Source organism: Dendronephthya gigantea, unplaced genomic scaffold (genome assembly GCF_004324835.1).
Source record: "Dendronephthya gigantea isolate DGI-Jeju-01 unplaced genomic scaffold, DenGig_1.0 000059F, whole genome shotgun sequence".
NCBI classification, from domain to species: domain Eukaryota; kingdom Metazoa; phylum Cnidaria; class Anthozoa; order Malacalcyonacea; family Nephtheidae; genus Dendronephthya; species Dendronephthya gigantea.
In genome coordinates this window covers 392993-416508 of record NW_021163069.1, presented here as the reverse complement: position 1 = coordinate 416508, position 23516 = coordinate 392993, and the positions used below count along the sequence as shown (strand labels likewise).

The window sequence follows — 23516 nt, the reverse complement described above, 5'->3', positions numbered from 1 at the left end:
TGATTCTTCCTTGATGGCTTTTTTATGCAATCTCCTGACGTTAAATCGTTTTCATGCACGCGATTTTTCCCTCATCACTAAAATTCGCAAACAACATCATTTAAATACTTAACATGATCGATCGAAAGGATTTTACAACCCCCCATCGCCCTTGAGCGACCAAAAAAATATGCAGCGGATATTTGATAAAGGTAGTTTAGGCGAGTTTTCTGTTGGAAGAATTTGATTACATTTAGAAACAAAACATTAAGAATTATAATAAAATATATAGCTTTCCCACGCTCTCAAATTAAGCTTTAGAAAAGATGTTAAATATTAAAGGTATAAAATCAAAATATTTTGGACAGTTCCAAATCTTTTTATCTTTGACTTTTTCCGCAGTAAACGTGGGCTTTGTTTTCCCCGAGGCAGGTGTAAGCATGCATTTCCATTTTTTAAGTAATCTTTAAGTTGTTTTTTTTAAATTTCATGCCCAATTTTTTATCTCTTTTTATATTTTTTCTTCTTAAACAGGATTTCTCAATACGTCCATTAAGAAATTTTTGCTATATTGTCACTTCATTTAATGCGTCACAAAGCTAGAAAACTCTTTATCCATGCAGTTGTAAACCTAATATACTGGTCACCTGGCTGAAGCTATACTATGATTGGGTATAGCCTGAATTTAATTAGTTTTGTAGCATCCATTTGACATTATGAGTCATTTTTGTTACTTCCTGAACGACATATGTCCATTGTGTTTAGGGAAATGCTTCGCCCTATATTCCTTCCAAAAAAATGGAATCATTGGATAGGGAAGAAGCCGATTCCTGTATCAATTTTAATCAAGTTTTATACCTGTATTTAACCCAACTTTTCAAAGGTTAGACGAAAGAAAATCTACATTAAATCCGTCAAACTTTGAACGGATTTGATATACAGGTTTATATACGACGCAAAAATAATTTCAAAGCGTTTGCTCTTTTCAAATTTCGTTAAATTCATTCAAATCGAAAATATTGATCTTTTGAAGGATTAGACCAGCCGGCTCCAAGTCTGTTGTTATTATAGCTATATAGCACCTGTATATGTTCTCCTTAATAAGTAAATAAAATTTGGATTTACATAATATGTAAACTGTTTACAAAGACAGCACTAGCCTGATTAAAATATTAACGAGATTACATGGAAAAGGCTTGTGCTGTTGGATTATTCAATTAAACTTAACAAGCTTAATTTCATACAGACTTGCAAATTTCGAATATACTTTCGGATCAAATAGATACGAGAAACGCCAATTTATCTCGCGTATACTGCTTTCTCACAGCGCTTTAAAGAGTTCATTTACTTATTTACTTTCTCCTGTATAATCCTATGTAGAAAAAAATAATTGTATTTTCCATCGATGCATGAAAAATGAGTAGAATCGCAAAGTTCTGAGGCGAAAGACAGTAAAATTTAAAATTATAGAACAAGCAAACAAAATTTAAATTTCTTGTCTGATGTGATACGTTTTTATCTTCTCTGATAAGCGAAAGTCCCCGATGAGTTTGTAGCTCATATAGTAAACGGCTAAAATCATTACAGTTCGTTATTGAGCTGAAACTTGTAAAGGGAAACGTAGCTACGTGGAATATATAATCTTTATCTGCCTGTAAAATTATTGAGATGTATGGGAAACGAGGGTGTAATTGTATTAAAAAAATCATATAGGAGTAGACAATTTCAAAAAGTATAAAATGAAACATACTCCGATAAACAAAGACATCTTGCAAACCCCTGATATGAGTTATAAGAAAGACAAGATGCAGTTAACCGTTGTGTTGACACAATACAGCTTGAAAATAAGTTAGAATAAAAATGGCAAGGTTTCCAATAAACACATAAAGCTTTGCATTGATTGTAAAGCTTCTTTTAAAATGTTAGATTTTAAAATGTCAGGCTGGCTATACGCTACTATAGGGCCGGTTGTTCAAAACCGGTTAACTTAACCCAGGGTTATAAAAGTCGAATATTTTTTCCATAAGTATTTTCTGGTTCAATAGAAATCATATTTTAAAACGAGCGGCGGTGCAGAAGCACGTAAACTAAAACGGCGGATTAAAATTTAACCCAGGAATGGCGCAAACCTAGCTTTGAGCAACCCCTGGTCCCTGGTTTTATTTACTTTACTTTTTATAGAATGTAAACTTGTTTTTTATAAGTATATTTAATTTTTTAAATATACTTGTTTTTTATATATATAATAATGTATTTAGTGTTTTAAAGTTTGGCTTCATTTTTTTATTTTTCAATAAAAATTATACATCAATCGCTATAGCTTGAGGGTGTGAATGAATTTTCTTTACTCGCAGACTGAACTCGTATATTAATTCGTGCTTTCGTGACGATCAGTTGAAATGTATATTTAGGGCTGCTTTCTTAAGCTGCCTAGCATAGTCTGACCTAATGCATGTACAGCTTAATTGCTATGCCTATATATGACTCATGTTGAATGTCAATGAGTGAGAAAAGTCTACATGTGAATAATACGTATAAAACGGAAGGCTGGACAATATATTTTTCATTTTGTTTTGTATCATATTAATGTAATTTTCCCGGCTTAAATTTTTTATTTTAAATTATGCATAGGATTATTATTATTGTGTAGTTGTATTTCCCACAACCATGCAGGGCCGATAAAAGAACGTAAATGAAGACTTGTCGAATAAGCAATCTGTACAAACAAACTTTATTATTAGTATTACACGAATAAAAAAGAATAACTCGCTTTGTATGAAATCCGCTTTCTAGCTTGAAAACATCTTGAGGAGTTATTATATAATTCCTAATAAGTTTAAATATGCATCCCATGTATCTGCTATTAAAAAGTGATTAACCTTGTTGGCAAAGTTGGAAACGGATTTAATTTTTTTCAAAGTTGCGACAAGAAAACTAAAATGACATTGACAACTTTTATATTAATAAAAATTGAGGAAAAAACACACTTTTACCTGTAATTGAGTCGCATCTAGCCAGTCGAAGCCCAAATTAAATAATATCTTCAACATTAGTGTAGGTTCTGTTTGAAAACCAGCTGCTTATGTATGCAGTCTCATAATACATATTCAATCCAGCCGTTGCATGGCAACAAAAGGTCACTCTATTAGTATGCGGAAATATTGGGTACTTTCCAGGTAATCAACACTCAATGAAGATGAATCCTTGAGTTTTCAGCCTCGTTTCCATTTAATCGTACTGAATTGTCGCGGACAAGTCATTTTCACCAATAGTCCGCTTGTAAATTTGCCTTTATTTCTATATTCAAATCGGCCATTGTTGACTGCACACAAATAGAAATATTCTATCACATCAGCCACCTTGACATATGACATGTTCACGACACTTACGACTATTTAGTCGGGAACCCGGCATTGGCCGTATTGCAGCGTATTAGCATATAAATTAATAACAACGGAACTCTAGCACAACTTAAGCCTGGTTTTCATATGACGCGGACGTCGGCATGATTGTTGATGAGTGAAATATTTTGACTTCTGAAATAATTTTCTCCTTGGATGATTACAGACAATGAGTCGGCGACAGGTCGGCGTCATATGGAAACCAGACTTTAGAGACCCAATATACTTAGCATTGTAATTGAATATGTTTGAGTTATTTCTTAAGCGTCAGTGACATAGTTAAGCCACGTGTAATTTTCACGATCACCGACGGCAGTCGGCGATGGCTTTTGTCAGTGATTACTGGAGAATAAAGAGCTTTCTTATTTTGAGTAAAATTTCTTCGTCACCCCGGCCAAAAACAATACATCGCCCACAGCCGGTGATTAATGAGAATCAAGCGCTATAAAGCCAGGTCTCATTAATAATCACCGATAGTCGGTGGTTAATAAAATTTTATAAGCAGTATTAGTTAGAACTTGGATACAGCTGTCATATCCAGTGTATTGGTAGATCAGTGGTATGAAAACATGCAATTATAGCCTGAGCGGCATGCTTAGATTGCCCACTGATCCACACTGAATACACTGGATATACCGAGATCATACCGAAGCCATGATTATATGATTAGCTTAAACCAGTCCCCATGCACTATATAAATCAGAGTAATGAATGGTTTTTGTTTTGGTATATATTCGCACCACAAATGCGCAAACAGGAACACTGCACTGCACATCTAGAGCAGTATTATAGCGTATTATCTCTATAATATAGCGCGTTGCGTTCGTGTCTAGTGTACGAAGAACGCCATTGAACGCGAAGAAAAGCAGCCCGTATCCCTGCAATTGACCCGCTCTGGCACAAAAATTGCAATCAGACACATGCAGCGTTGAAACTTCTGAAAAAGGCATAGATTCTATTAAAAAATTCGCATTAACTGCGATAAGCGATTTTAGATTTCCCAGTAAGTGAAGCCACACCATTGGCTAACTAAACAGTTTTATGCAAACGATTTTTAGATTTCTTTATTCTAAAAACAAAGTGCTGCGTTCAGCATATATAATGCTATAATTGGACATTTCTGCACGCGATTTGTGCTCTTAATTAATAAAAACTCTCGGCTATCCAACTGTTTTCACATTCACTGCCAATTGCTGCCTGGTGTGTTGAAACACATTCCGTGACTTATTCAAAGCTTAGGGATGAGTGCAAGGCATGGTTTAAAAACATTTTAGATACGATTATGGATACGAGATATATGCATGGAATGGTAAAAACGTTGTTAGTTGAAAGGGTTAACGTAGAAAATACATTCACGTGCAAACAAGAACGTAACACTGCATAATAACGGAGTTAAGCAAATTTAATATTGAATTCGACTCTATATATCCTTGTTTAAGTTATTAAGAGACACATTAGTTCCGCTCGGCCACATAAAAAGGAAGACAAACTCTCTAAATATTTTGCGCCCAACGTAAATCGAAACCCATCAAAATTTCAATTGATGGATTGTTGGCTTCTCTCCACAAATTTTTTTTTTAGTTTTCGTCACCATGAGCTGAAGAGTAGACCGAGCCAAAACGTCAAGTTATGCAGGTCGTAACTCCTTCCTTGTATATTCAGTTAACTCAGAGCACTTCCCTTTATATGGTCAGTAAAAACGGCCAGCTCGGCCCTGTTGTACGTATTTCGGTACAGAGTTGCTGGTGTTTCAAGTACTCTGCATTCAAGTATATATATAGTTATTTACATCTGTCCAGCACAGAAAGCACAGTTTCACCGCTATATTCTGAACGAAACATACTCCATTCAGTAATTCAAAATATGACCGGTTTGACCATTTTAGCCGCTGAAAAGAAAACGCCTTTATACGACGACAGGACAAAAAACTGTTCTCAGCAGAAGGATCGAAAACAACCGGGTTTTTTAGCAGAGAGGATCTATATACTTCTTCAGAAATAAAAGAACTCTGAAATGTATTCTCATGCATGCCCCTGGGCGAGCTTGGTCAGCTCCAGTGGTTCATATGCCCTGCGAGAAGCTGACAAAGTTGTTGACGTTGGAAATTTTAATTTCTTCTATTCTTCCTGTGTGGGATTTTTCAAACATGCATATATTGAAAGGTCTGCGCAATTTTTTTCTCTTCTCTCATTGTTTGAATTTCAAACCTGTAGCTAGCTAATTCTTTTTAAATCCTTCGTTACTTCTCTCAAAAAGTTATGCGGTAATCGCAAACCAATTCGAAGTTGCCATTAGTTAAAGTTACGTGTTGCGTTTTCAGTCCATGTTGTTCTGCAGAAAATTCAAGAATTCTAAACAATTAGGGGTTAGGATTTGTGATACTGCCGTCCAGAAAGTGACGTGTCTAAATTAGCGTGTCTAAAAAAATGTCTAATCTAATATTTTAGATGTTTAAACTAAGACTAGACAGAATGATGCCACCACTTGGCAACCAAGCAGGTAAAAAAGTTACGAGAATGTACTTTGCTCAAAATGTTTTAAAAAACAACGCAAGTCTTTTGAATTGCAAACCGTGACAAAACAAAAGCTATTTTTCGTTGTATTAAGATTTCATGTTCTAACATGCATGCAGTGTTTTTTCTTTGCATTTATCCCCAGTCACTTATGCGTGAAACTGGTATAGATGCTGTCATCTTTTTTTCTCAATAGTGGGGTGAAAATGGTTTGACCTCTTCAAAATTTAGCAGCAGGCTGGGAAAAGCCAACATCTCACCTGACGCTTCGATCAAAATTTCCTACCTGCTGAAGGAAAAGACAAGCTAGTGCTTGATCTTGCATTTAAGCCCCGAAGCGTATATGCATGTGGTTTTTGCAATAAACGCTTCCTCGGCTAGGAAACCTTAGCCTTAGTAAAATGATAATCACGAACTAGATGATAAGTTATCAACAATCAATTAAATCAGGGCCACCTCACTTAAACACACAATGTTACAAACCATGCAGTAACCTATATGTCCTGCTAGCTATCGTTAAACAGGATAAATAGAGATGTCGGGTTCTTAATTCCATTCTGAATTCAGCAATTTGACATGTTTGTCATGCGGGCGCTTTGTCACGGATCCTTTTCAGGACGGTTCCGTGTAATCCGATAAGGCTCGAAGCGCAAGTGTGTTTTATTATCTCACTTCGGGGGTGATAATTAGGTTATTTGAACGGCATGGAGCATGAATTGCGCGCACCAAACACAGAAAAACAGTGTAAATATAGCATACGGTGGCGGAGTAGCTTTAAGAACGAGCGCGCGCTTCTGTCCACTTAGCATAAACTGCGTACGGGCAGCAAAGGGAGTAAAGAGAGGTGCCGACAAGAGTGCGCAGATTTACGATGAATCTTTCGCGTGCGTGTCATCGTGCGATAGTTTTAGTCGCGTTGATTGAAGTGCTTTTGGTGTTAGTTCCACACTTCGCATTAAGTGCGTCCTCAAAGTCGAAGAAGACTGCTAAAAAAAGCAGTACTAAGGTCAGTGGTATATACATTATTCTGTCTGGAAAGAGAAACGGTTATACTATCTCTAACTACTAAGGTTAATTTGCGTTCGCTGCGCTGATTTATATTATACAGACTACCTAGTAACTGCGACTTGAACACGACATGACCAATAGGCACAGACAAGATATCTTTATATTTGAATAAAAGTTTCAAGGCTTTTTAGCTATCAATGCATGCTAAACCTAGCTTCCGATCTTTTTAATTGTTTGCAATGTTTTGTGGACCCGGTTGATCATCTCAAACAACCCTTATCTTAAAAATGATATCAGATGAATTTTGGTAACAGTATTTTGTAAATTCAATATAAATTATGGGACACGCGAAGCTCCTGTTTTGAAGTTGAGTATACTTCGTCTACGTAACACGATGAAGCTTATAGCAGCTGATTAAGACCAAATTCTGCAACACAAACAAATGTTTTCAACACTTAATGTTTGATTTAGGATACGGTTAATTCTTGACTAGAAGAAGAGAATAGGTTATTTCTTAGCCTTTATCTCTTTAGTTATCACAGTTCTGTTTATCGCACGACTGTGTATGATCTTATACTAGCTACACTGCTAGCTCCCAGATTTAAAAGTACCCTTATGTTTAAAATCAGTTTAATCCATGATTTGAGTAATTTGTCATTTATTCAGTCCTAAATTGGGAATATAGCTAAATTGATGCAATCGGCAGAGTGATAGGATGTAAACGGTTCAACTATATACAAACTTCGGATGGTCCAAAAAGAAAGCATACACGGTAAAGCATAACCAAATAGGCTATACAGTGCAACCAAGATCTTGCTAAGAAATTGAGAATAAACCACCCGCTTCTATTTTTGACAACTATTTATAAGTTGGTTTGACTCAATTTTGCCTGTGGCCTGTAGCGTATGCCTAGCTCCCAGTTAGTATCAAATGATTTATGATATATGTTACAGAGTTATTTGACCTCCCGAGACATATTCTATACCACCTTAATGATGCTACCATTACAGTACTATATTTATTCAGCCCCACAGAAAGTGAAGGAAATGGGCACAAAGGACGAATAATTGAATCTGTATGAGATTATTATAAAAAGCTTATCTGTGAATAAGGGAAACGCCATCCCGGACATATAGTAACTTTATAATGAGCCTTATATCGGAAGCACGTCTTGCCAAATTACACAAACGTATGTTCAATACCCACAGGTGGTGTTAAATATAATAAAACATATTTACGGAGAAATAACATGCTTTGAACTGAGAATGTATGTCAAAACATTTCAAAACAAATAAACTTCCCGGTTTACTGTTATACTGGTACGGGCTTGTAAGTAACTGTTTATGTAAATTTGATTCCAGTCAGATCGTAGGGCGCAAAATACTGCAATTATCAGGCGGCCATACAAGCCATGAACTATGTCTGTGAGGTGTACGAATTGATATATCGAAACCATATTTTTGAATAAATGAAAAGCGAGTTTCTTTCTCCATTGAGAGAACATGTTATCGTAAATCGTGGAGGGCGATTCGAAGGCCTTCCTAAATATATAAATATCGAGTAAACTATTGTTCACATATACTTTTAATCATTGTGTGCAATGTCTAACTATATATTACATCCAAACTAAAGGCGTTGAATGATACAATTATACTCTGAAGTGGCATCGTGGTTAGATACTTAGCGAGCTAAAAGTTTAATCGTTACGAGCTTTATCAACACCAGAATAAACATTTACGTCATTTGAGGTGCTCAAATATAGCCTTATTTCTCCTACGCCAACCCTTTGGTTTCATCAATAAAGTCCAATGAAAGTACTCTAACATTTTAATAGAACAATCGAAGCAAATTTTGCCAGTTTGCCACAGCGGGTTTGTCAATGCAATTGGCAAATATTGAGGATCTTCTGTTCTCTCAAGTACCATGTCAAGCCAATTTCCTCTCGTAAATCAAAATATATTGGTGTAATAAATTCCTCAAGCCTTAGGGAAAAGGCGACATCAGCGGAAATTGTTAAGTATGTGTTGTATAGTGCCAAAAAACAAATAAACCATTGTACAATGACATTCGAATTACGTGGGGTAAATAATTATCGTAATACGCTCTACTTTAACGTATGTTAACCCGTCTACTTTAAGTAATATTAACTTTTGGCGCTTTCTGAAGTCACAATCGACAAATCAATCTATTATAACACATTACTGTATTCCTAAAGTCTAATTGTTAAATTGCTAATAGTGGTTAATCTTTAGATTTGTTTATGAACGAATAAATCTGCGTGAGTCATTAGCATAATTCCCGCCTGGTGCGGCTCTCTTAGTAAAAAAGGCACCTCGGAAGAAGTAACATTTTACAAAAATAACATATTAGTTTTTTCTATTTTGTTCGAATGTACGATTATCTTGACAATATTTTGTTGTTGAGTGAAGAAGAGGGTTTTGATACGTAACTTTGCATACAAGCATGCTAGCACGTTAGATCAGATCAGAGCAATTACTGAGCTCTATCTACAGTAAAAGTATGTCCGATGCCTTTGGATACAAATGGCTTTGTATTTAGTAACCTCAAGGACTTAACGACGGGTTATGTTAACTATACACACTATATTCAGTTCGTTTTCGACTATATGCGGCTAATAATATAGCCATTACTCTAGCCAATAAAGCTATGATGTATAAAGAACTGTAGATAAAACAGTTTAATACTTTGACAACGTCAATCTCATCTTATATATTGTTGTCTAGACCGGTAGAGCCTAAGTTAATAGAATACACATGCATGTTCGGGGGAAGTAACGAATGTTTATAGTTGGAGTGCGTACAGATGCAGAAATAATGTTCTTATCTCGACACGTGCTAATGCATCTTCAGAAAATCAACAAGTGTCTGATTAACAAGTTCCTCAAGTCATGGCTGAAAGGATAGAGATAGAATACACGCATATGGAGAGGGACTTCTACCAATCTAAAGAATACCATCGATAAAGAGCAGTATTTTGTATCGAGAATGTAACTAACTGCATTTGAAACTTAAAATATATTAATGTCTATAGCTGATGCGGAAACAGACTTTCGCAAAAACGATTTTAGTAATATTTTAATTTGGCTGTGTGCGAGGTCATGTCGGCATTCAAAAAAAGTACGAGCAAGCAATCATCGCCGCAAAAAGCTATGGACGACATGCTGATCTATGATTTTCATTTTATATAAACATTTCACATTTCCGGACAGACTCTATGCGCAAAACAAACAATAACAATTCAATCAGCAAATCCAAAGTCAAAAGAACGATTAGGGCAATTCGAGGAAAGATCCATTATCTAGTTAACCACAATTGTTTCCTCGTAATAATTGTCTGTCGCCATTTTGAATTCTATATAGTATGCGTCTAATATGCGTTAAAAAACTGACCTTAATCTTGATTGGAAACAATTTAAAATTCCAGCGTAAGATTCCCGTGTTTTTTGTTGATATATCGTGTGTTCTTTACACATTAAATTGTTTATTTAATCGGAAATTTCTCGGCATAATTTATTAAACAAATTTAGGTGGTCCGCATGCTTGGGTTATTTTTGGTAGCCAGTGATATGGTGTAACTTACATAATAACCCCTGAACAAACCAATGCATGTGAATGGTATTTCCAAGTATAAGCCTTGAAACTTACAGAAACGGTATGCATGTAAGCCTATGGGATATAAAATTTTAGCAACCAATGTATATTTCAGTATAACTTACGGTATAATACAAATTTTACTACAATTACAATTCGCATCTAGTTTGCGACATGTAAATTTTACATCATCGGCGGACATTTTGGTCGAATCTGAAGGAATTAATGCGAGTTTTTTTTTCTCGAAGAGAGAAAGAGAGGGGCGGTATATTACATCACTACATGCATGAAAGTCCATTTTCGGCCTATAGAAATTAGAGAAAAAATTGTCGCGCGCACAATCTGTCGACAAGAGATAGTGTCAGACATGCAATGTTTATGTATATGCTGGGCATGTAATATAAGTTGACTGCAAATGATGATAAAGTGATTACCAATTTGAAGACAGCCGGACACGCACTTGAATCTTTAAATATTAGGAAAATCAGATGTTGGGAAACACTCAAATCTAATATTTTTTCTAGTCCCAGTATTTTTCATTTACTGAAGTATTTTTCTTCATGTAAATAACCATGAATTATAATAATATAGCGCTGATACCTTTCACACGAAAAAATATCCAAATGTGATGTACTTAAAGATTAATTTTGGAAGTGAGCGATATTAATACTACAATTTTCCAAAGACACTCATATATGGTTGTCGTTCACAAATCACGTTTCCTTAAAAATGCCACGTTTAGCTGTCGACGACTTACCTCAAATTTAAGTTGTCGATATCAATTATATCTATCGACAAGAGAAGCCATTAGCTGTATGTTAAAGCCCTTAGGGATTTTCACAGATAAACTTTACTTGAATATGATTTAATAAAGGTTATTAAAAACGACAGGCGATTTTCCCTATTCGATGGTTTTAGCGCGCAATAAGGTGCCTTATAATTGAATTCGTACAGCCTAACGCTATACCCCGGTTTATTAAACCATGCACAGATTTAACACCATTCCCAACCAACACCACGCACCCATAGAGATTGTTTTTATCTTGTCTAATTGCTGAAAAAACTTTTTTTTCCTAGGATTGTGTTATAAAGAAGGACAAGTTAACGAACAAATGGGGCTTAGATTGCAAAAAAAAGGTTAGTAGTTTTATAAAGGTGTTTCATGTAGTGTTAATTGTTTTATTTGTTAATTAGAATGGGTACACCACCTATCGGGGACAGTTTTGGGGGGTTGCACCATGATGCGAAAACATTATAAAACTTGTATACAACATTGAACCTTGGCCATAATTCTCATACGGATTAACTATACATGACCAAAACCCAGAGGTGATGATGACCATGACCTTGTACGTTCTAATAAACATCGTAGCATGGAGTACCATGTGCCATAGACACAGCCAAATGCAGGCTGGCTTTTCTAGTTCTTTTACTCTGACTTTATATTGTACAAAGCAAATTCCGAATGAACAAGACATCTTGAGAATCAAAATATAATTCAAACAAGACACAGACTGTAAATTTTCGACTGTAAAGTCTTCTTCAGACAGAAATGAAGATAACTTTGTAATAAAGTCGAAAATTTACAGTCTTAATCTGTGTCTTGCTTGAATTATATTTCGATTCTCAAGATGTCCTGTTTATTCGGAATTTTCTTTTTACTTGCTTACTTTTTAAATAGTCGGCGGTCATGGTTTTTAAATTTAATTGGCTTAAATTTCAATCAATAATATAGCACTATAGACATAGTAGAAGTTAAGGTTTAGGTTAAAGTTTTTCGAATCAACAACTATATGTATAGACAGTTATGACCTTTATGTATAGACAATCATGGAAATTATACTTTAATATACATGCTTACAATTGTAATCATTTCTAAATCCTAGATTCCGACATGATACAATTGTTCCCTTAATTTGTTTCCGATCGGCTTATTCCTATTTGAGAAATTCAACAACACGGCAATCATAAAACAGTTTCACATTAATTTGGCATCGACAAACATCCCTGTGTTTCGCCTGCAATAATCTTCTTATCTCTCAATGCAGGGATTATCTAATCACAGTCGGAACGAAACCGCCCATACATGTTAACTTCCCGTAACTACGGCAAACTGGAGCTCGCGGCTAACTTCAGAGAAATACCTTTCATAGTACGCATATGTAGTTGACAGGCCAGAAAGTGTTGGCCAGAGACTGACTTATATCAAATTTCCCAGAGTATAAAATGCTCCGAAACGCGAATTTTAGGACTGAAATTAGAGCAAAATAAAAGGTGAATTCATTTGACACCTGCAGATAGTGAATACCAATTCATCAATTCATTTTTCCATAATTTTAGAATGGCCCATATAAAAATGATTAAAAAAGAGTTCATGATAAATTATTGTTATAGTAAAATAAGATTTTTTCACCGCTGTATGCGACCAATTAATGAATTTCAACGGCTAAAATAATATTTTTAAATAATAAATTTTAAAACATTTAGACATCCTGATTAACGCGAATTGAAATAACAAATCAGCAATGTTTTCCGGAAAGCTTAAAGCTTCAATAAAAATATTTGTTATTATCATGTTCAGAAACTTTGAAAAAAAGACTTCAAATTTCTTATGATATCAGATATGATGTCCAACAAAGCAATCTTTGAAGTTTTATGTCGTACGTGTCACAAGTAAATTCGTTAACGAAATGCTAAACTTGTTAAAATGCATTGTTTAGTTGTATACAATCCAGAAACAATAATCCAGCTTTGAAACCGCTTATCAGAGGCGGCACAATCTAATCACTGTTAAATACGGAAAATTGGCGAATTTGGCATTTCAAACTTGGCAAAACATTGTGACCTTTCGCACTCATTAATATATGTGATATCTCGCGAGCTAACCAAGCGGTGTAAATATAATTTAGATCTCATTTGATTAACGCATTTTCACCATTTGTCTTTCAACATTAGTGAGGTGCTGCGGCGTTTGCGCAAGGGCGCAAGGTCTCAGCGTAATCCCCTTCCCAGGCTGTCAGTCTAATGCGCGGATTATGCAAATGTTCGACGGTCTTCCTGCGCGCTTTTTTTATTCATGATCAAATTACCTTGGAAAATGACTTGCAAATGTCTTCCATTTCTGCGCATTACGATACTCGTGTTTTTAGGCGTTTTATGATTTGCCGTGAACTCGAAATTGGTGAATAGTAGAAAGGTTTGTGAATAACGAGGTTGCAATAATAAAAATATTCGACGTTGAAGTCCCATCACGGCATCAACCGCATCATTACCTATAAACACTCGTCATTAACGTATACTGAAAAGCGAAAATATTCCTGATAATAAATAAACGGAATGATCAACTTAAAAAAATGGTGTGACCTCCTAGGCAATGCAAAGATCAATGATTGATGTTTATGTTTTTGAAACAATGACGCACAAAAAACTGTTTGCTGGAATCATCAGCAATGCTAATATGAAGTCATTCGTAATTGTGACCGCAGGAAACGCGAAACTTATATATGAAAATCAGCCAAGTAACGTTTTGATAGGGTAACCGCCAGTTATAGAGCCATCTAATTAGGAATTCAAAATGGCCGCTTTGCTGTGCAAAACAATACCCCCACCACTGAGTAATCTAGTGATTGCATTACGTCTCTCTGAACAACGTTAACTGGAAAGTTCTTGCTATAAAATTGATAAGTTTCGGGTTTATAAGGGGGGTGGTAAAAGGGTCTAATTGACAGAGAAAGTGATACAAATTACCTTCGATTCAGGCTCTTTCTTGTTCAGTCAAATACAATATTCACTGACACTGCATAGGCTGCCAGGTCGAAATGTAAGTTGCTTTAATTCCATTGCCATGTCGTTTAAAAGCATAACTAGCACAAAAAAGGCAAACGCCGCAAGTCCACAGAGTGAATCAGGCACACAGTTTATTACTACACACAAGACCATCTCAAAAGAATTCTATTCCAATACGCTTCGCAAGCATGATGTTAAGTTATTAACGCTTTGTTTATATCCATCAAGCTTATTTATTTGAGTCATTTGAACTGAAATATCGGTGCTCAACTAGGAAGCTTTGTTTAAATCATGGCATATCCACCAATGTCTCATATGTTCATTCAGCCACATGTTGAATAAAAAATAAGCCGAGCTTTTATATATTCAAATTTGCTAAGAACTTGTCACAGGCTGAATTTCACAACTCCATTGTGTTCAACAGGCTCAGTTGACTACAGTCTTATTATCTCTCGCACTATTGGAATGCATTTTTAATCCCAATGGAGACGGAGAAAGATTTGCACATTTGGGTTAATTATCTTCTGATTAATCACAACCGCTATGCTGCGCTTCAGCTATAGACCTTTTCAGCTTGTATGCGAATTAACCATTTCAAATCATCTGAGATGGTTATAAGTGTTATTGGCTATTCCATGATCACAATATGAATGACATTTAAACAATGGATAATCCACCAATAATTACCATATCATTATCTTTTGTTTAATTTGCACTCGACGCGGCCAAAATGCGACGTTTAACCTAGGCCTTACTTCAGTTACTTGTCCTGTTCTCAAAAATGCATTTTAACATGCATAAAATTAAATGATAAATAACGCTTTCTAATCGTGACAGAGATGATAAAGCTGTAGTTATTGCGCGTGAAAGGCATCATTACTCACCCTGAATATATAGAGGCTATGTCGCCGTTATTATGCGTTTAGAAATTAGAATTCCTTCCAATTTCACCTTCGTGTTTGCATGCTAGAGCGAACTACATACAAATTTCTGAACGTGATTGGCTGGCGGAAAAGCATTTTGCTAAAAGGGCTAAAATCGCCTAAATGAAAACAGCTTAAACCTCTAAAAGCAACCACAGGCCCTAAAACGAGTTGTAGCTATAGCTCTGGTTATACAACGCGTCCAATTTCCTAGTAAGTTCCTAGTAAAACCAGCTCGGCGCACGTACGTAAGCTTAAAGACATTCTCTGGTAAGCATTTGATTAGACAATTACTAAAGGATAATTTGAGCCCATATAGTGAACACAGCTAGGATTAAAGGCAATTCATTATCAGTGAGCGCGGCAACTGATATCTCTACGAAACGTTTAGGGTATAATCGAGATTTAAAGTGCCTATATCACTTGTAGGGTCTTTACGGATTTGAATAGAGCTTGAAAAATTAGTTTATAAGTTCTACAACCCTTTTTGATATAGTTAAATAGTTCGGAAAATATTTACATCTAAACATGACGATTTGCCTAAATTTCCGTCGTGCTTGGGGGCCTGGAACTCAGGAACCGAGTTCTTGTCAAACATAATAAAATCAATTGTAATTTACCTCGATCTTCCAATAACGTAAAATATTTTGAGAAAAACTCGCCCAGTTGCTGCAGCCATACACAACGCACCGTTCCCGCATTTTTTTCTTGAAAAGCGCAAACTATATCGCCAGTGAAACTTTTCATGTTTACATTATAAAAGACGGCGTGTTTGCAAATCATTCCTGAGTCCCAGTCCTCACAACCGACGTATTTTCGAAACTATTTAATTATATCAAAAATGGTTGTAGAACTTATAAACTAATTTTTCAAGCTCTATTCAAATCCGTAAAGATCCCACAAGTGATATAGGCACTTTAATGAATATCAGTTTTCTGGCCTATATGGATTAGAATATCGCCAATTAGACCCAGTCAAAAGTGGTTGGACCACGACGTGTCAAACTGGAAAAGATTGATTGCTCATGTACCTTAATTACTTCACTAGATTAAAACACTCACAATGCACATTCATTTTTTTATTTGTTTCTAATTGTAACAGCCTGACAGAATCCATGCAGCTTGTGTTTACTCTTGGGTTGAAGAAAGTCAGAAAATGAACGCACGCATGATAGTTCGGGGAGTGAGAGAAAGAAAAATTGCATGAGATTTGATACTCTGAAAGTTTTGATACAGGAGAAACTATTATCAACGAGAGGAAACAAGAGTTGGCAAGTTAGCTACAACATGAGTAACACTCCTCAAACACTCTCTCCTTCTCTACCAGCATTAGCTATTAAACAGGTTTTTTTCGCAAAATTGCAATGCATGTCGTGAAATGCAACCATTTCGTGCATGTGTATACCTACATGCGTGTCAGAAACGCGTGACTGAAAGCGACCTTAGTTCAATATTGACTAAGAAAAGACTTGTAAATACATAATCTGCTTAAAACAACAAGGTACACTCTTTGAAATTGACTGATATGCTGGGTGAAAATCGATGTCAATAAACTTTTGTTTCTAATTTGGTTTATTCGAGAATCGTCCGCCAACATGAGTTTGAGATTTCGCAACATGTGACTAAAATAAATTCGCAAGCACTCATGCAAGGTCGTAAGTATTACAACTGTGCTAGTATTTTCACTGCAAATGTTCAACTTCAATTGCACCGTCACATTGAAGTGTGGCAAAAACAGTAAGATTAGTTTTCATGTCAAGCAACAAGTAAACTATTTTCGTGCATTAATTGATGGTGTAATTACATTCGGCAAGTAAAACAAGCTTCGAGATTTGTGAATTCGAGTTTCTGCTTTGAGGAAATGCAATGAAATATTACACATATACCCTGATTCGTGGCAAAGTGTAGCTTGTCTTTTGAGTTTCATTCAATGGGACAGTGCGCTGTATATTTAATTGATGTAATGTGATTTATTTACGCAGAGATATATTGCCAGCCATGAATTTTGCATACCCTTTCTGTGCATCAATAATGAATGACACATTAAATTTTACGCCGTTTTGGGATAATTTTGACTAGGAGGGATGGTTCTCCTCGCCGGTTTATTTATGTCAAACAAAACGATATTTATGAATACATTCCATTCAAATTCCAAATATTTATGCTCAGAAAAGGATTTAGGAAAAACACTGGCGCTCGGTACATAGGCTGTGATTTACCGATATAAACTGAGGAAAAAGAAATATCTTTTCAGATGAAATACGTTGCAATTCTTACAACTGCATCTGATAGTCAAGTCTAAAAGATGTTTATGATAATTCGAAAGTTTTGCAGACCACTGGCGACCAAGCAGTATTATGCTGATCAATCAAAAAGGAAAAACATTCATTCTATTGACAAACCAAATTTTCTATCATACGCTTTGTTGATTTCGTTTTGGGTATCCATGACTAAAACGTGTGTCATCGAAATATTTAGCCTCGTTTAATCGAGTTCATAACGAAGTGTCGACGTATTTTCGTACAACAGATAAGGCGGTTAGTGAGACAAATCCTCTAATGGCCATTAAAATGCAATTAGAAAGGATATGAGTCATAAGAAAACCAGCTAAACTAATTGAGGATAATTTTCCATCCGCTTTCCAATACGCTAAGATGATACCACAGTTTTTCTCGCGAATTTTCGAAGGAACTTAATTTAGAAAATGATGCTGAGAAAAACGCATTCGGCATGGGAAGAATGGAATTTTTAGCATCGCTTTGTGGTGGGTATAAACGTGACAAAAATACAGCAATTTGTTTTCATCTAAAACAATAGCATCTCGACTATTTTCGCGCAATCATACGCGGAACTTCTGCGTGTTTATGATCAAACACAGCGGTACGTGTAGTTAAAATTAATGCTCAAATGCATGAATCGAGCTGGTAATTTTAATTTAATTGATTCTAGATTAAATCCAGTTCCATGCGCAGTCGCACGCTGAGAGAAGAGGGACCAACGCGGACAGCTCGACCGACGTGGGTCTTCGGATAAATGAAATGTAATATTTGACACACCCAGCGGCAGCGTCCTCTTTTTTCTTCTCGCACGACTTTGATCTTGAACCATTACAACGTAAATTTCGACCCCATTTCTAACACCTTTGTACACCAAACATGCTCAATTAATCGAGGACTTAAGTTGCCCAAATGACTGCATTTCTTATAAGAGGTCAATAAAAGTGGTCGTTCATTAGTATATAATGAAAATGAACTTAAAAAGCGAAAAAAATCAGCGTTACTTCCCTGCTTGGCAGGATCGAATCTGCGGGCATGAGATTCTGATTAATAATAAAGATATAAAAAAAGATATTCAGACCATCTAACTAATGAGTACACCTCACTCGTGCACAATTCAATTTTGAGTCAAATGAACAATTTACTGTTAATTCTGGCATTCACTATGAATTTACATCGCAGCTACTTTGATGATTACCTAGCCAACTAGAGGCAATAACAATTGGACACGGTCATGCAAAGATCACAGCTTAAATATTTCAACCAAATCAAAGGTTTATTTCTTAGTAAAACACGCAAATGTTACAATCGAGTTGTGGTCGCATAATAAACAAATTTGATTTATTTCCTTTTTGTAACTCAGATTGTTCAAGTTGGGTCAGTTTATTTATGCATTAAAATCCAGGAAACAAACGACGTTAAACGATGTCTAACGAGTTACTTTTCTGGAAGTTGAGGTCCATGCAACCTTACTAACATGCAACGATAGTCTGCTTTGAATTTTCAAAATTGTCAAACTATTTGTAGCTAGAACAAATATAATTCCATTGCCTTTTATTACCCTCAAAAAATAAATATTGGTATATTTAGATGACACAGAAAACGAAGAAAAAATTTGGGTGGCATCGCTATTGAGCGCCAACACGCGCGTTGCCAGAAAATATTGTTGATTTGTGTAAGAATTGATGGCATGCGTCTTGTTCCCACGCACGAACCATTCGACGGGATTTTTTAAAATGACTGATTCTTATCTTAATCTCCAAATAGTCGAGATGATTGAATTAACTAATATCTCAAACGATATGATGTAATTAGGGGTAAACAATACGCGCTAGACCGTCGGGATAGAACTAGCGAGAATGAGAAGATACACGAGAGAGCATGTGAGCGTTCTAGAACGTGATATCCAAGGTATAGAAGGGGATGAAGACTTTCGGAAGCGTCTAGAACTAATATAACATGTGGTTTTAAGAAGAAAAACAATTACTTGATCGCTAGCTATAACTAGGCCAAATATTACGAAATGAGAGAATACGTTCATTCTATAGAGCATGCAAATACGAAATACAGAGATCAGCTGCAGCGGATAGATAAATTGCAGTGGAGAAATTGTGTCGGATAATTGATTACCATATAAACGATAGAAAAGAGGCGAAGTAAAAGCGACGCACAAAGTATTTCAAAACAGATGTTGTGCATATTGTCACTAATCGCATATGCAGCACTGTAAGCGTCACACGAGCGTAATCACCAAAATATGTAGTTCAAATAAGAGTGATCATTTTTGTCGGTGGGAGGAAAAACGACAGATTTTGTATCATAGAGTACTACCATGAAAAAAACAATCATCCCCACTCTCTAGGACTTCCATTATTATCCCACCTTCGCCTTAAATGTATGATCCCATTCAGTACAAACATAATTCAATGCAATTCGAGAGCAACGCTCCTGCGCCAATAAATGTCAGATTGTGCAAATGCTATTGCGTATCGTCTCCAAAGAGTAGGTTTAGGGTTGCATGAATCAAGTCCCATTCAAAGAATTTACGCTTTTGAGATTCTCCTATGGCAATTTTTGTAACCTGAAATGCACATTCGACAGAATTGCAGGGGCATGGAGAGAGAGCAACGAGTTTAGAACCAACTAGAAATACCACCATGAGAGTCATGCCACCAAAGTTATATGCATGCACACGTTGAGATCGGGAACATTTAAATCAATTTGAGTTCGTATCATCAATTATACTTCCATTGGCATCGATTGTTCCAATAGTTTCATAAATTAGCTGAATCGAGGGCATATTTCGTAGTCTTTTTGTGTGGTCGAGAAGAATGAAAATGCATCAATCAGCATTCACACAAAAAGATAAAATTGACGTACGATTTGCTAAAAACGACCTCGTGCGGTTCTTATCAGAGATTGAATAATAGAAAGTTATTGGTAAACGTAACTAGGTTATGGTTACATTTTCAACCATTATAGATGAATAGAAGTACACTTTAGGTGAATTAGAATTAGTACTTATCTGCATCTTCCACGTTTAGGTTATCCAAAATTTTGGAGCATGCTCATCTCGCATGCATCCTCTCCTATAACCCACTTTTAGTACCCTCCTACGGACATGGTCTAATGTGAACATAATTATGATGTTATTTCCTTCTAGCAATGTCCATGCAGTCGAGGACGCCGAGGACAAAAAGGTGCACGAGGCAGACATGGTCCTGCAGGACCACCTGGGCCTCCTGGCCAAGGGGTAAGCCACCGATTTAATCATAACACTGGACACGGCAACTTACCTTCAAAAAATCTAAGCTTGGATTATTGATTGACCTTCAGGAGACAGCAAAATACTGATTTGCGCTCCTCGGTATCAACGCGCGACTTTGCAAACTGAAATACCACGCAATCATTCAAAAACGCAGTTGCCTAAACAGACCCTTAATTCTTGGGGTTCGCATGGTCATGATCTAATTATTCTTTTTAGTAAGACTCTGCACGCATATGAAATCATATCCGTTGACTCCCGCGTATCAGTGTCGGTTTCACATTCCCGCTCCCTTGGGACGTTGATATCTTCACCATTGGTGTGACGTAATAACGAGGAATACGACAATTTATCAAACGTTAATGACGTAATAACGCTTATATAAATGACCTGTCCCACGTTAGAACGTTACTTGTTAGACATTGAGGCGTATAAGCTGGGATTAGAAGGTTACGTATGCAAAGAACTTAGCCTGCATGTACCCTCACCTGTATTGTCCCTTCATTCGCCAAACACGACAACCAAAACTGCATTTACAGTTAAGAGATCGGATGAATTCAAAAAATGCAGACTCTTATGATTTCCCCGTGTGTTTTTCCGTTGTGCGACTCCATGCTATAAAAAAAACGGAAAATAAATCGTTACTATTCGTTTTTGTCTACTCTCAGGGAACAGATGGCCGTGATGGAAGGCAAGGGATACGAGGACAGCCTGGAACGGTAAGACTCGCGTGTGTGACTACTAAAAGTAAAAATTAAGTGGCTAGAGGCTAATCGTCTACATTTATATGCCTTTTCTCGATGCCTTGTAATGACACAAAAATTGCATGATCAGCATCAAACAATAGTTCTTACATAGACTGGATTAGACTAACTTTTAGCTACTAATAAAACAAAATTTGCAAAACATACTTTTGCAAACACAATTTGAAATCCTAGTTTGGACGCGACTTTCTCACAAATTACCATAGCGACGTTATACAACAGTGTCACTTCCTGAGTTAGGGTTTAGTTTTTACATGGTTTTCACAAACCCATCATGATCACATAACGATAAGAATTGTTCATGATATCTTTACAACTATTAATAATTTTTACGTATAACATTATTAGACTGGAATAATCGGAAGACAAGGAATCAAAGGAAGTACAGGACCAACTGGTCCACCTGGGCCAACAGGTCTTGCGGTAAGATATTCTTGTACGTTCCTACATAGAATAGGAATGCGCAATAAGTCCTTTGCAAACAGTGCTTCCCGATATACTAATAGCTCCTCATGTCTCGAGGTTATCAAGAAGTGGAGTAACGTTTCCAAAACAGAAACTCACTTGAGTAACCTGAGTAAACCGAGTAAGATGGGAACATTGCACAACTGTGTGCATTTTATACTTGGTCTAATTACATAGCGTTGAAATACTAGCATTAAAGACAATCAGATTGCATGGATTCTTAAAGGGTTTTTTTTTCGGAACCTGCAGTGGGCTAAACGAGACTCGTTTAGCTTTAGGCAAGATTAAACAAGAGAGAAAAACGCAGGTTTCGACTGACGCTGACATTTATGCATAGCCCTACCCTTTCCCACATCAAATTCTGGCTCAAACGCAACTAACTGTCTGATTATTGCATGTACACCATAATCACATGAATAAAATAATTAATGAATGCACTAGGGAAGAGACGGACAACCAGGGCCACCGGGACCACCAGGGCCTTCGGGTACGTGTAGCAATCCAAGTACGACCACCTCTCCATCGAACATCATCAGAACATCGTGTCTCCCAGGGGCACCTGGACCTAGAGGAGAACCGGGTATAACCGGACAGACAGGTCCGACCGGCCCAACCGGACCGCCCGGTGATAGAGGGAGCGACGGAAAGGCTGGGACCAAGGGTGCAAATGGCGACAGAGGAGCGCCTGGTAGCCCAGGGAAAATCGAGTCTCTGCAATGTATAATACAGTTTACCCAATGGTTTGACGAATCCAAGTGGAAAAGTTTGACCCCAGAGATTGGGTGCGAAGGGAGTTCCTTTTTACAGAAGTTCGCATTGCAAAGAAGAACACCAAATATGAGATATAAATATACTTGTTGTCATTTTCAGTAAATGAATTATACGAATACTATTGTATATACCAGTAAATGAACTGGAAGAGACCGCCGACAGTAGGCTGATAGTACGGATGCATACCAACATATAATAATGTGACTGGAAAACTGTTTTAACTTACAGCGGTGAAGGAAAAACGGGAATAGCCTCAAAAACACATTACATTATCCATCACCAGTAGACCAAACGTATTCATCGACCCTTCGATTCGTTTAAATAAATCGATCGTTTAGAACTTCATAGATTTCTTACACAAATCATAATTTGGTTCGAAGGAAATGTAACGATTTGACTCTGCATATAATAACAGTGGATAAATTTGGGCCAACCAAAGTATTTTCTTTCGCCACGGATAGTTATTTACATAAATAGGCCGAATGGGTCTGCTTGCCTCTTGACGACCCAGAGTTGCAAAGAGTTCAACCTTCCTCCGGTAGGATTTCAAGTTTTGAAAACCTTCCTCAAAATGACGTTACGTCACTGAGTCAAGTGGCAACCAGCATAAAGAAATATTTGTTTTTTTGGTGCATGCACGTGATCAATTAGAGTATTCAACTTTGAACACTCCTCACAAACCTCATTCAAAGCAAACCCGTGTACCCGCATGCAGCTTTTTTTTCAACTCTGTGACGGCCCTGGGTAAGAGATAAC

At 36.5% G+C, this 23516-nt stretch overlaps 1 protein-coding gene across 1 annotated transcript; it reads left to right on the top strand.

The window, feature by feature from the left end:
- Positions 1 to 6659: 6659 nt before the first annotated feature.
- On the top strand, positions 6660 to 23185 carry LOC114530061 (pulmonary surfactant-associated protein D-like). The gene is made up of 6 exons (XM_028551647.1): positions 6660 to 6899; positions 11589 to 11648; positions 20659 to 20748; positions 21429 to 21479; positions 21873 to 21947; positions 22431 to 23185. The coding sequence occupies exons 1-6, from the start codon at positions 6765 to 6767 to the stop codon at positions 22860 to 22862; spliced, it is 843 nt and encodes a 280-aa protein (XP_028407448.1). The 5' UTR covers positions 6660 to 6764; the 3' UTR covers positions 22863 to 23185.
- The last annotated feature ends 331 nt before the right edge of the window (positions 23186 to 23516 follow it).

Bases quoted from the DNA above. Each gene is read 5' to 3' on its own strand.
- LOC114530061 (XM_028551647.1), top strand. From the start codon at position 6,765: ATGAATCTTTCGCGTGCGTGTCATCGTGCGATAGTTTTAGTCGCGTTG. The intron at 6,900-11,588 runs GTCAGTGGTATA...TTTTTTTCCTAG, and splicing joins CTAAAAAAAGCAGTACTAAG to GATTGTGTTATAAAGAAGGA. The intron at 21,948-22,430 runs GTAAGATATTCT...TGAATGCACTAG, and splicing joins CTGGGCCAACAGGTCTTGCG to GGAAGAGACGGACAACCAGG.